General features: G+C 43.1%; 1 protein-coding gene and 1 long non-coding RNA gene across 7 annotated transcripts in view; one reads left to right on the top strand and one right to left on the bottom strand.

The window, feature by feature from the left end:
- Positions 1 to 13,970, top strand: part of LOC142286279 (uncharacterized) — a 214,190-nt gene that overhangs the window by 83,593 nt on the left and 116,627 nt on the right. Inside the window, exon 7 of the mRNA XM_075333338.1 lies at positions 4,126 to 5,706. Coding sequence (XP_075189453.1) covers positions 4,126 to 5,706 — 1,581 coding nt within the window. The remainder of the gene's footprint in view (positions 1 to 4,125; positions 5,707 to 13,970) is intronic.
- The window catches only part of LOC142286280 (uncharacterized), a 37,231-nt gene that overhangs the window by 4,451 nt on the left and 18,810 nt on the right, over positions 1 to 13,970 (bottom strand). For 4 of the 6 annotated variants that reach the window (XR_012747480.1, XR_012747485.1, XR_012747484.1 and 1 more), the window contains exon 4: positions 3,893 to 6,030. The exons of the other annotated variants lie outside the window; for them this stretch is intronic. This is a non-coding gene — a long non-coding RNA (uncharacterized LOC142286280). Of the gene's footprint in view, positions 1 to 3,892; positions 6,031 to 13,970 lie in introns of those variants that run through there. 6 annotated transcript variants of the gene reach the window in all.

The raw sequence follows: 13,970 nt of genomic DNA, 5'->3' as shown, positions 1-13,970 counted from the left end.
CATTTACCGTGACTAAAAAATTACAAGCTGAGGATTTAACTCCTGGCATTTTCATAAGGGAGTGGAAGAACTTGCTATTTTGCTTGTCCCAAAGATGAGGTTTAATAGCAGATGGCATTTCTGCTTCAATGAAACAGGGAGAGAGACACAGCTATTGGAAAATAAAATTCTTCTGGCAGCTGTTTATGTGAACCCAAGTCATCGTATACTGCTTGATGATCAACAGCTTACTAAAGGAAAAGAAGTTCTGAATGAGGTAGTGTGAGGGTAGCCTGGGCTATAGATTGTTTGTTTGTTCAAATGTAATAAGATTATCTGTGTATGTAAATAATCAAAATATAGATGTTATTGCATAAATATCTGTGTGTCTATATGACAATCGCACAGACGCCATATTATGATTCTAAGGGCCATATAGAGATCTCTCCCATGATCTGTTTGTACCAAGGACTATGACAAGAACAAGGGGGCATTCTCTTCGATTGGAGGAAAGAAAATTCCTACATCAGCATAGAAGAGGGTTCTTCACGGTAAGAGCAGTGAGGCTCTGGAACTCTCTTCCTGAGGAAGTGGTGATGGCCAACTCACTGAATGAATTTAAGAGAGGAATGGAGGCTTTTCTTGATAGCAAAAGTATAGAAGGTTATAAATAGCATAATCTTACAGGTAGATAGAAGAGCGACCAAGATTATTAGAGGAATGGGTGGGCTGCAATACCAAGACAGGTTATTAAACTTGGGGTTATTTAGTTTGGAAAAACGAAGGCTTAGGGGGGATCTAATCACAATGTATAAATATATGAGGGGACAGTACAGAGACCTTTCCAAAGATCTCTTTACACCTAGGCCTGCGACTGGAACACGGGAGCATCCGCTACGTCTTGAGGAAAGAAGGTTTAATCATAACCACAGACGAGGATTCTTTACTGTACGAGCAGTGAGACTATGGAACTCTCTGCCGCATGATGTTGTAATGAGTGATTCACTACTAACATTTAAGCAGAGCCTAGATGCCTTTCTTGAAAAATTTAATATTACCAGTTATGTATATTAGATCTTATGACAGGGTGTTGATCCAGGGAACAAGTCTGATTGCCGTATGTGGAGTCAGGAAGGAATTTTTTTCCCCATTGGAGCTTGTTTGACACATTGGGTTTTTTTTGCCTTCCTCTGGATCAACATGTTAGGCTACGGGTTGAACTAGATGGACTTAGGGCGGCTTTGCACACTACGACATCGCAGGTGCGATGTCGGTGGGGTCAAATCGAAAGTGACGCACATCCGGCGTCACTTGCGATGTCGTAGTGTGTAAGTCCTAGATGATACGATGAACGAGCGCAAAAGCGTCGTTATCGTATCATCGCTGCAGCCTCCGACATTTCCATAATGCCGGTGCAGCGACAGGTGCGATGTTGTTCCTCGCTCCTGCGGCAGCACACATCGCTGTGTGTGAAGCCGCAGGAGCGAGGAACTTCACCTTACCTGCCGCCGGCTGCAATGAGAAGGACGGAGGTGGGCGGGATGTTTACATCCTGCTCATCTCCGCCCCTCCACTTCAATTGGCCGCCTGCCGTGTGACGTTGCTGTGACGCCGCACGACCCGCCCCCTTAGGAAGGAGGCGGGTCGCCGGCCAGAGGGACGTCGCACGGCAGGTATGAGCGTGTGAAACTGCCGTAGCGATAATAATCGCTACGGCAGCTTTCACTAGATATTGCACGTGCGACGGGGGCGGGACTATTGCTGCAGCATCGGTAACACATTGTTACCGATGTCGCAGCGTGCAAAGCCCGCCTTAGAGTCTCCCTTCAACCTTAAAAACTATGAAACTATGAAGTTGTATGTTGAAGAGGGGGTTAATCAGGGAAGTGAACAAATGTACAAATAATGAACAGTGAAGGTCTTTATAGTCAAAGTCTTAAGGCCCCGTCACACTAAGCAACATCGCTAGCAACATCGCTGCTAACGAACAACTTTTGTGACGTTGCTAACGATGTTGCTGTTTGTGACATCCAGCAACAACCTGGCCCCTGCTGTGAGGTCGTTGGTTGTTGCTGAATGTCCTGGGCCATTTTTTAGTTGTTGCTCTCCCGCTGTGAAGCACAGATCGCTGTGTGTGACAGCGAGACAGCAACAACTAAATGTGCAGGCAGCAGGAGCCGGCTTCTGCGGAGGCTGGTAACCAATGTAAACATCGGGTAACCAAGAAGCCCTGTCCTTGGTTACCCGATATTTACCTTTGTTACCAGCCTCCGCCGCTCTCACTGTCAGTGCCGGCTCCTGCTCTGTGCACATGTAGCTGCAGGACACATCGGGTTAATTAACCCGATGTGTGCTGTAGCTAGGAGAGCAGGGAGCCAGCGCTAAGCATTGTGCGCTGCTCCCTGCTCTGTGCACATTTAGCTGCAGCACACATCGGGTAATTAACCCGATGTGTGCTGTAACTAGGAGAGCAGGGAGCCAGCGCTCAGTGTGCGCTGCTCCCTGCTCTCTGCACGTGTAGCTGCGTGCACTGGTAACCAAGGTAAATATCGGGTTGGTTACCCGATATTTACCTTAGTTACCAAGCGCAGCATCTTCCACGCGGCGCTGGGGGCTGGTCACTGATGAGCTCACCAGCAACTCGTGTAGCCACGCTCCAGCGATCCCTGCCAGGTCAGGTTGCTGGTGGGATCGCTGGAGCGTCGCAGTGTGACATCTCACCAGCAACCTCCTAGCAACTTACCAGCGATCCCTATCGTTGTTGGGATCGCTGGTAAGTTGCTTAGTGTGACTGGACCTTTATCAGTAGTTTCACACAAAGAAGGAATGTGGTGTTATCTCTGGGATGAAATGTATGTCTCTATGTCCCTAAAAAACTCCCCAAACCTCCCTCTATGGCTTCAATGTATGAGAAAAGACAGATTTTGATACTTTGTACATGACAGAAGGTTGAAATGTAATATTTCTATCTGATCTATTCATTACACGGGTCAGTCACCTATACTGGCTCAAACAGTGAACACGTCTCGTTGTGATCATTGTCTGATTCATTAATATCTGTACAGATAGCTAATTTGGCCCCGTCCTCTAGATTGTCTTACCTAAATTTCTCCCTTGACAATAGCAGTTAGGATGAGCGGCCTACAGGACTGCCCGGCGCAAGAGGACTTGGGTCCTGACAGTGCTACTGCTGCCATATCTTCATCCTCATCAGATGAGGAGTTTAACTTTGACAAATATTTGCATGAAACCTCATCAGATGAGGAGTTATATATACACTAATAAATATATATATATACACACACACTGTATATAATCTATATTGCATAGTGTATTACATATTTCCAATTTATTACATTTTTTGTGTTCTAAAGTTGTATTCCAAAGTTGTATTCCAATAAATTATATTTTATCTAAATATCTTGATTATTGTATCATAAAAATGATTCAATGTCTCTGATTTTGACATTGTGCTACAATACATTTTTCACTTAAATATAAGCAATATATGTGGGAGTCGGAGTCGTGGAGTCGGAGTCGGTGCAAGGGAAGTTGAGGAGTCAGAGTCGCAGGTTTGGCTTACCGACTCCACAGCGCTGCCTGTAAGTGTACTTACTGGCTAAATGTAATGTGAGGTGATGTCTCTGCAGCCTCTATGCACGTTTCCATGTTTCATCTTCATCAGGAGGCGCCAGTAAGTACACTTATTTTGCCTGAGATAATCCCTTTTAAGTTTTCCCTACAGGTAATTTTAATTCTAGTGATTACAGGGGGAGCTGAAGCACTAGCTCTGATTTACTGACATTTTTGCAGGCCTGGCTAGCGCTGATTGATCACGGGCAGTAATATATGATGTGCTTTTTATGTCAGCAAGTTTTTTTATTTTGTTGGTATCCTTTGATATTTTTGTATGATTAATTTATTTACTATATATTTTTATATTTGTAGTGATGTTCTATTGAATCAACCATGAGATTTTAAATGATAAAATTTAAAAAAAAATGTAATAGTATACGTTACTTACATGCTTCTCTGTGTGACATTTACTTTTGAGTTTAAATACCGTTACTCTTTCATTTTGTGGGTATCTTGATTTTTGTAAATTTGTGATTTAAAAAAAAATAAATCTATTTTTATCTTCAACAGAAAATGCAAGTGATAATTCTGGAGGAAATGTGATGTTATCGCTAGAATGTAATGTAAAAGATGAAGATAACCTGTGTCAGTCCTCAGGAGAAAACCTCACTACCATTAATGTACATCAAGAAGAACCTGTTAAATGCAAGAGAAATCACACAAGAGAGAAGCCGTACTCATGTTCACAATGTGGGAAATGTTTTAAAGTAAAATCACATCTTGTTAGACATCTAAGAATTCACACAGGGGAGAAGCCGTATTCATGTTCAGAATGTGGAAAAGGTTTTACTATAAAAGCATGTCTTGTTAGACATCAGAGAATTCACCCAATAGAGAAACTGCATTCATGTTCATTATGTCATAAAAGTTTTGCACATAAATCAAGGCTTATTAAACATGAGACTGTTCACAGAGTAGAAAAGCCGTATTCATGTTCCGAATGTGGGAAATGTTTTAAAGAAAACTCTAATCTTATTCAGCATAAAATACATCACACAGGAGAGAAGCCGTATTCATGTTCAAAATGTGGGAAATGTTTTAAAGAAAAAAAAAATCTTATTCAGCATAAAATACATCACACAGGAGAGAAGCTGTATTCATGTTCAGAATGTGGGAAACGTTTTTTTGAAAAATGTCGTCTTCTGCGACATGCACGAATTCATACAGGAGAGAAGCCATATTCATGTTCAGAATGTGGGAAATGTTTTTCTGTAAAATGTCGTCTTGTGCGACATGAGCGAATTCATATACAAGAGAAGCCGTATTCATGTTCAGTATGTCAGAAAGGTTTTACAGATAAATCAAGCCTTATTAAACATGAGAACGTTCATTCAGTAGAAAAGCCGTATTCATGTTCAGAATGTGGGAAATGTTTTAGAGAAAAAAAAAATCTTATTCAGCATAAAAGACATCACACAGGAGAGAAGCCGTATTCATGTTCAGAATGTGGGAAATGTTTTATTGCAAAATGTCGTCTTGTGAGACATGAGCGAATTCATACAGGGGAGAAGCCGTATTCATGTTCAGAATGTGGGAAATGTTTTTCTGTAAAATGTCGTCTTGTGCGACATGAGCAAATTCATACACAAGAGAAGCCGTATTTATGTTCAGAATGTGGGAAATGTTTTTCTGTAAAATCTCGTCTTCTTACACATAAGAGAATTCACACAGGAGAAAAGCCGTATTCATGTTCAGAATGCGGGAAATGTTTTATTCTAAAATGTCATCTCGTTACACATGAGAAAATTCACACAGGAGAGAAGCCGTATTCATGTTCAAAATGTCATGAAGTTTTTAAATATAAATCAAGTCTGACTGCACATGAGAGAATTCACACAGGAAATACATATTCATGTTCTGAATGTGGAAAATGTTTTTTGACTAAAGCAAATTTTCTTTCTCATGTGAAAACACACACAGAAGAAAAGATATATTCATGTTCAGAATGTGGAAAACAGTTTAATACTGAAGTTCTGCTAAGTGATCATCAAAGAGATCACACTGGCGAGAAGCCATTTACATGTAGCGAATGTGGGATATGTTTTATATATGAATCAAGTCTTCTCAGACATAAGAAAGTTCATGATCAGAGTGTGGAAAATGTTTCTTTACACCAATCATTTCAGGTTAAACATCCGAGAAGTTACACAGTAGAGAAGCCGTATTCATGCTCCGAATGTGGAAAATGCTTTATTACCAAAGACAAACTCCATACTCATCAGAGAAGTCACACACAGGGGAAGCCGTTTTGATGTTTAATATGGAAAATGTTTTATAAAGAAATTAAAGCAAAAATATTATCTTTTTTTACAAGTCAACAATGTTATTTGTAGAGATTGAACTTTTTTTATTGCATAAACTGAAGCTGCCAAGCTCCTAAATTTCATTTTCCTGGTTTCATCTGTGACAGGGATCCTTTGGAGAGAATAATTGTGGAATAAACATGTGTAACTATTCAGGTATCAGTTTTGATCTTCATTCAAATGGTGTATAAAGATAAAAGTGATGGAATTGAGCAAAAAACCCCCCTGAAATTAGCAATATATTCAGTATCGGGCATTAGTGTATGTAAGCTGCCCAAGCTAGGAGCAAGTCCAAAACATGAAGGACGTGCAACTGTTTTATTATACGTCACTCTTGTTTTTTCTACTGTTGGCTTCCAAATACTAATTTAAGATGTTGCCTAAAATATTCATAAATAAGTGCAGATTTGTCCTCTCTGCTGATTTATGGGGTATTTTGTTTCCTTGTTTCCCATCGATATCATGCGCAGGAAATCTTACATCGAGCCAATGCATCTCTATGGGATTTAGAATAAAGCTTTGACCTAGGCTAGCAAAGGTCTTTCATTTCATCTTTCCCCAGCCATTGATTAGTGGGTTTACTGGTATGTCTAGGGTCATTGTCATAGTGCAGGGGTTAGAAGAATCTGAGTTTCAATACTCCTGACGGGCTCTATGATTAAAAGTTACACTGCACACTCAAGGTAATGTAAATAAAGTTGATTTATTTAAAAAAAGCCAAGCAAAGGAAGTTTCGTCCCACGGCCTTGTTCACAGAGTTTACTAAAAAAAAAAAAAGATAAAGTACAAAACATAATACAGATTGTTACAAAGTTTGTTTTCACAAAATTTTCTCACAATGAAAAGTAACAAAATTGGGGAACAAAGAAGTAGGGAATGGGAAAAAAAAAAGGGGGAGACGATTCAAACAGTGGATACATCATGTCGTGGGTTGACTAAAGAATTATTAATATAAGTCACCAAAATGTAGCAAATGTGCGCCCACACACACACACACACACACACACAGGCTCAGGTAAGACACTTTAGTCCGCACGCTTCAATCTCTAATCACTGAGCTCACGGTTTCATTCATTTTGTGCCACAGCTTATATGCCCAAAGCACCATTATCCATATGCACATATGTTTTTTTAACATATGCTTTTTTTCACAATCTCCATAGCCATTCTACTTTTAGGACACTGAGCCACATTTGACAGGTAGTGTTCTTTATCAAATTAATTGTTTATATAGTTAACCATGAAACCTTTTTTTTTTTTTTTTACAGAGTTATAGATAAGATTGTCTATATGGCATGCTGCAACCAGATCTTTACCCCCCTTATTCCACTCTCCTCTCCCTTCTAGTTCCTGGTATCTATATGTTTTGTACTAAAACTTGCTACATTTTGGTGACTTCTATTAATAATTCTTCAGTCAACCCACGACATGATGTATCCACTGTTTGAATCGTCTCCCCCTTTTTTTCCCATTCCCTACTTCTTTGTTCACCAATTTTGTTCCTTTCATTGTGAGAAAATTTTGTGAAAACAAACTTTGTAACAATCTGTTACTTTATCTTTTTTTTAGTAAACTTTGTGAACAAGGCCGTGGGACGAAACGTCAGAGAAATTTAAATCTGTCTTCATAAGTTCACTTGCTTTGCTTGTCTTTTTTGAAATAAATCAACTTTATTTACGTTGCCTTGAGTGTGTAGTGTAACGTTTATACATATCGGTGGGTTATACCCAACCACTAGCACCTCATCCGCTTTAGTGTGCACGCCTTTTTTTCTTAATATGGGCTCTATGATTAGGTTCCTAAGGGCTCGTTTAGATGAGCGCATTATATGTGTTTGTGCTGTTCCTATGCCCCACGAAGAGCTCATGGAACCACTGCAGCCAGTGTGCCGGTACAGTACACAAGGCAGATTTTCCATATGGATTAATGGCTTAAGTGTTAAAAAATGTGTAGCAGGTACATTATACTGGTCAGATTTTCGAGCCAGACTAGTGCATAAATTGTTATGGATGGCATTTAATACATATTGAATATAACCAAAAATGCAGGACTAATTTAAAATGGCGCTTGATTTTATCTAACACACCCATTGTCTGGTTCGTTTCAGACAAAGGGACTTTTTTCTTGATCATGAGACTTACTTTTATTAATAAATGCTTAATATAACATGATGAAATGCATATATATAATATTACTCAATGTAAGCTTTTTTTTGCTACTTAAAGAAGTTGTCCAGTTACCAAAACGGTTTTCTTTTTTCTGATAAATCTTGCTAGTATGTGCCTCTCCACACATTTATTATGTTTTTTCAGCTATATTACCTTTTATTGTGCACTAGCAGCACATCCTCATTGCTGGCTCCAGCTCTGATGGGGTTAATCTCTTTTCTGACTTCCTGGGTTCAGTTCCTACAACTCCCATAATTCTTTGTGGCTCTAGGCTCTAGGGCTGTATCTAACTTATCTAACACACCCACTGTGTCTAACACACCCACTCAGCTCTCCACCCAAAGTCTCCTCACTGCCTCTTCCCTGTGGATGCACTGACAACAATCACACAGAGACAGCAGCAGCTCTGCACAGCCAGGGGAAGAAAGCGGCTATCTTCTGCTTGTTCTCATATAGTTCATAGTCTGTGTGTGTGTGTGTTACAGAAATTATGATTATTAGCCGGCGCAACATGTGAAAAAAATAATTGGGGAAAAAAAAAATGAAGGGGTCATGAGAGTGCTTTTTTTCCCTCTTGCCTTGTCATCCGTATCATTCGTGTGGCATGCATTTTGCAGGCTACTTTCACATCAGCGTTTTTTTGCCTGTAGGCAAACAACCGCAAACCGCATATGACTGGATCCTGTGGATTAAATGTGCAGCGCATCCAACCGTTATTTTACCGGATCCTTCTGCAGCGGGACAGAGAATTTATCGGCCGGAACTGGAGTCAGCTGACTTCTGATCTCACAGCCCGCACACGCTGCAATGGATGCAGGTGGGCTCATTCACATGACCGTTCCGTTTGTCTTGGTCAGTTCCTGTTTTTTTTGCGGACCCACGGACAGGACCATCTTTTCAATGTCTTTTGTGTTGGATCGGATGGCACACAGTAGCACTTCCATGTGCATCTGATCCTGCAAAAAAAACCACATCGGATGCCGTATGTCCGCTCCATTATTATGGAACATGTCCCATTCTGTTCCGTAATAACAGAAGCAACATGGAAGCACATCCGTGTGACTTCCGTCGGGTGCCCGTGCAGTCTGTGTCCCGCTCCAGCCCCGTGGCTGCCCGCACAGCAGTGTCAGTAGCTGCCCGCACTGCAGTGTCAGCAGCCGCGGGGATGACAAGCGCTACCGTCAGGAGGTTAGTAAGTTCATTACCTGCGGTGATGAAGTCCTGCACTCCTGACATCAGCGGTCATCACTGCCTTCTATGCCCACCGCTTGTCACATCACCGCTCGCTGTCAACCCGAGACTGTTACTAGTGGTGACGTCACGGGCCGCTTGCGATACTTGGTTTGTGAAGGCGGCGGTCATTGAACTCAGTGACAGCGCTGCTGTCAAGGAGTTCAGCGATCATCGCAGGTAATGTACCTCGCTAACCTCCTGACAGCAGCAGTCGTCGTGCCCTGCAGTGGCCTGGGCTGACCTATTGATGTTAGCTCAGGTCACTGCACGGCTCTCCCAGCCAATAGGGAACATTCTGTTCTTCATTGACTGGGACATTGACTACTGTATGGATCGTCGTGGACCCCCTTGGATTACACCAGACCTGGATTTGTTTTTCTTTCTAATAAATTGGTGAAAGAGGGAATGTGTTGGGGAGTGTTTTTTCAAATAAAAATGTTTGTTGTCTACTTTTTTTTTTTATTACTGACTGGGTTTGTGATGTCGGGTATCTGATACACGCCTGACATCACTAACCCCAGGGCTTGATGCCAGGTGACATTACACATCTGGTATCAACCCCATATATTACCCCGTTTGCCACCGCACCAGGGCAACTGGATGAGCTGGGGCGAAGCAGCAGGATTGGCACATCTAATGGATGCGCCACTTCTGGGGCGGCTGCATCCTGCTATTTTTAGGCTGGGGAGTGTCCAATAACGGTGGACCTCCCTAGTCTGAGAATACCAGACCACAGCTGTCCGCTTTACCTTGGCTGGTGATCCAATTTGAGGGGGACCCCATGTTTTTTGTTTTAAATTATTTATTTAATTTAAAATAACAGCGTGGAGTGCCCTCTGTTTTGGATTACCAACCAAGGTGAAGCTGCCAGCTGTGGTTTGCAGGCTGCAGCCGTTTGCTTTACCCTAGCTGGCTACAAAAGATAGGGGGACATGTCATTTTTTTTTATTTATTTATCTTTTGGCTAAATACAAGGCTAAGCACGTTTTAGTGCCACATGAAAGTCACAAAAGGGTGCCAGCTTAGAATATGTAGGGAGGTGGGACATTATATGTCTTTCTCATCTATCTATATCTATCCATCCCTCTAGTCATTCATTCATTCATTCATTCATCCCTCTATCTCTGTCTCTATATCTATCCATCTCTATATCTAGTCATCTATTTATCTTTCTTCATAGTATCATAGTTTTTAAGGTTGAAGGGAGACTCTAAGTCCATCTAGTTCAACCCGTAGCCTAACATGTTGATCCAGAGGAAGGCAAAAAAAAAAAACAAACCCCAATGTGACAAACAAGTTCCAATGGGGAAAAAAATTTCCTTCCTGACTCCACATCCGGCAATCAGACTAGTTCCCTGGATCAACACCCTGTCATAAAATCTAATATACATAACTGGTAATATTACATTTTTCAGGAAAGGCGTCCAGGCTCTGCTTAAATGTTAGTAGTGAATCACTCATTACAACATCATGCGGCAGAGAGTTCCATAGTCTCACTGCTCGTACAGTAAAGAATCCTCGTCTGTGATTATGATTAAACCTTCTTTCCTCAAGACGTAGCGGATGCCCCCGTGTTCCAGTCGCAGGCCTAGGTGTAAAAAGATCTTTGGAAAGGTCTTTCTTGCTGCTTCCGTTTTTTGCGGTCCGCAAAAAAAACGGAAGGCACATGGATGCATCCGTGAAAAAAAGGACCATTTTTTGAGGCCCGCAAAAACGGAACGGTCATGTGAATGTAGCTTTAACAGCAGTCACTGCCTGCTGCCGATCACATGTGACCGTGTGCGGGCTGTGTGTACAGGAGTTCAGATCAGATGACTCAAGTGTCGGCTGATTAGGCTGGGGCCACACGGGGATTACTGCGATCCCCTCGCATTACACTCTGCTCACGCTCAGTACAGCAGAGCAGAGTGTCATGCGTGTGTCCCTGCGACTGAGGTCCGACTGTGCGAGCAGACCTCAGCTGCGGGGGGGGCGGTCCGGCACTGAGGAGGGGTGGGAGGGATTTCTCTCCCTCTCTCCTCCGTAGTCGGCTATTGCGATTCTCGCTCTGCACTTGCGGTACACCGATGTACCGCAAGTGCAGTGCGATTTTTCTCTCACCCCATACACTTCAATGGGTAAAAGAGAAAGAGTCTTGCATTACAATTGCAGCATGCTGCGATTGTTTTCTTGGTCCAATTAGGGCTGAGAAAATAATTGCTCATGTGCGCTGACACACAGGCTAATTTTGGTCTGAGTAGAATGCGATGTTTTATCGCACTCCATTGTTTTTATCGCCGTGTAGCTTAGACCTTACTTGTTTTGTGTCACCGTGCATTCATCGCAGCGTGTGCAAGCTGGAGTTCAGATCAGCTGACTCCAGTGCTGGACTGAACTCAGGTGACCTCCCAGCCTGTACACGCTGCGATAGATGCAGGGGGACACAGAACAAGTAATCGGCCAACACTGGAGTCATCTGATTACTTGTTCTGCTGGCTATGTGGTTAGGAGTAGGGATGAATGAGCAGTAAAATGCTCTGGTGCTCGATGGGCGAAGCCCATGTCGATTTTTTTTTTTTTATTTTAAAAATTCATTAAAAATAAAAAAAACAATCACATAACCCTAACCCTAGGGTTAGGGGTAAAAAAAAAAAAAAAGTGTGGGCTCCCGCTGCATTTTCTATTGCTAAGGGTAACCCAAGCAGCTACTGGCTGCTAACCCCCGCTACTTGGTGTTACCTTCACTGGCAATGAAAAATACAGGGAAGCCTTTTTTTTTTATATATATATATAAAGGTTTTTGCCTAAAAACTTTTAAAAAAAATGACATGGGCTTCGCCATATTTTTTGTACGCTAACCAGGTACAGCAGGCAGCTACGGGCTGCCCCAAACCCCCAGCTGCCTATTTGTACCCGGCTGGGAACCAAAAATATAGGGAAGCCTTTTTTTTTTTTTTAAATTATTTCATGAATTTAATGAAATAATTTAAAAAAAAAAAAAAAGACGTGTTCATTTTTTTGTGTTCAGCCAGGTACAACTAGGCAGCTGGGGATTGGAATCCGCAGCGCATGGTGGCCCAAGCTTTCTGGGCCCCCCGCTGCGAATTGCAGTCCACAGCCACCCCAGAAAATGGCGCTTTCATAGAAGCAGCATCTTCTGGCGCTGTATCCAACTCTTCCAGTGGCCCTGGTGGCAGGTGGCACGCTGGGTACTAAGGGGTTAATACCAGCTATGTTTTACTAGCTGGTATAAAGCCCGAGATTCTTAATGGCAGGCCAAGTTTGACCTGGTCATTAAGAATCTCCAATAAAGGGTTAAAAAAAAAAAAAAAGACATTACACAGAGAAAAATAGTTTATTAGAAATAAATACACAGACACAGTAGGGACTCCATGTTTATTACTCCCTCTCACCCCTCCACGATCGAGAGATTTCTGTGCTGACCATGCCAGGAGAGAGCGAGAGGAAGAGAGAGAGAGAGAGCGAGGGGAAAGAGAGAGAGCTAGGGAAAAGAGGGGGGGGGGACAGGGGAGGGGGAGAAGAGAGGGAAAAGAGAGTAAGGGGGGAGGGAAAAGAGAGCGAGGGGGAGGGAAAAGAGAGGGGGAGGGGGAAGAGGGGGAGGGAAAAGAGAGAGATGGAAAAGGGAGAGGAGAGAGGGATAAGAGGGGGCAGAGCGGAGGGGGAGAAAAAAGGGGTGGGAGAAGAGAGTGGGGTGGGAGAAGAGAGTGGGGTGAGAGGAGAGAGGGGGTGGAGAAAGAGGGGGGGAGAGAAGAGAGTGGGGAAAGAAGAGAGGGGGGGGGAAGAGGTGCTCTGTCACCAACTTGCTCCACTCTGTGACTTGTGGTGCAGGTGACAGAGTGGAGACAGTTGGTCCCATGCAGCAGGACAGGTGACACAGCAGAGCGGTGACATGCTCTGCTCTGACACCTGCAGTGCTGCATGGGACCAGCTTGTCAGTGTCTTGCTGCATCCTGTAGTGCTGCTGGGAGGAGCACATGATCACACTTCTCTAAACCGCCCGTTCTGACATCGCAGCAGTGCGGGCGGGTGGAGAGTGAGATCAGTACTTACGTGACAAGGGGGGATTTCAACTGAAGAATCCCCCCTGTACTCCACCCCCGTGCCTCACCATCTGCCGGACGCTCAGCCGTCTTCACCACTCCACACTGGTGTCCTCCAGATCCTCCCCTCGATGCTGGGCTGTGACGCGCGGTAGTTACCGCCCACAGCCCTGTCAATCAATCTGAGTGGCGCCAGCATCCTCTGACGTACCGGTCTAGTTTGTGAGCCCGGAATTGACGGGACGTAAGAGGATACTGCTGCAGCACCAGAGGGTCATGTGACAGGCACTGAGCGTGCAGGATAGCGCCGCTCAGGGCCAGAACTGGAAATAGAAGCCAATGAAGAAAATGCCTATAATGGTAAGTAGAACTCATAGAGAAAATAAAAAAAAAATGGGTGAACCACCCCTTTAACCAATAGGATTATAGTAGGCACCCCTGGCCCTCAGCCAGTGGTTTCTTACATTATTTCTTGAACTTCCTCAGTAAATCAGAATTCTGCATCAGTCATGTCTTATATATATAAAATCGCATGCGATAAAGCCCTTTAATTACTAATTTGGAGTGTGGGTGTCAAAGAGATAGATGTGTATCATGTGAATGGCATCAAC

The sequence above is a fragment of the Anomaloglossus baeobatrachus genome, unplaced genomic scaffold, assembly GCF_048569485.1.
Source record: "Anomaloglossus baeobatrachus isolate aAnoBae1 unplaced genomic scaffold, aAnoBae1.hap1 Scaffold_65, whole genome shotgun sequence".
Lineage (NCBI taxonomy): Eukaryota > Metazoa > Chordata > Amphibia > Anura > Aromobatidae > Anomaloglossus > Anomaloglossus baeobatrachus.
Note: the sequence above shows the minus strand (reverse complement) of the source record. Positions and strands in the feature narration are given on the sequence as shown.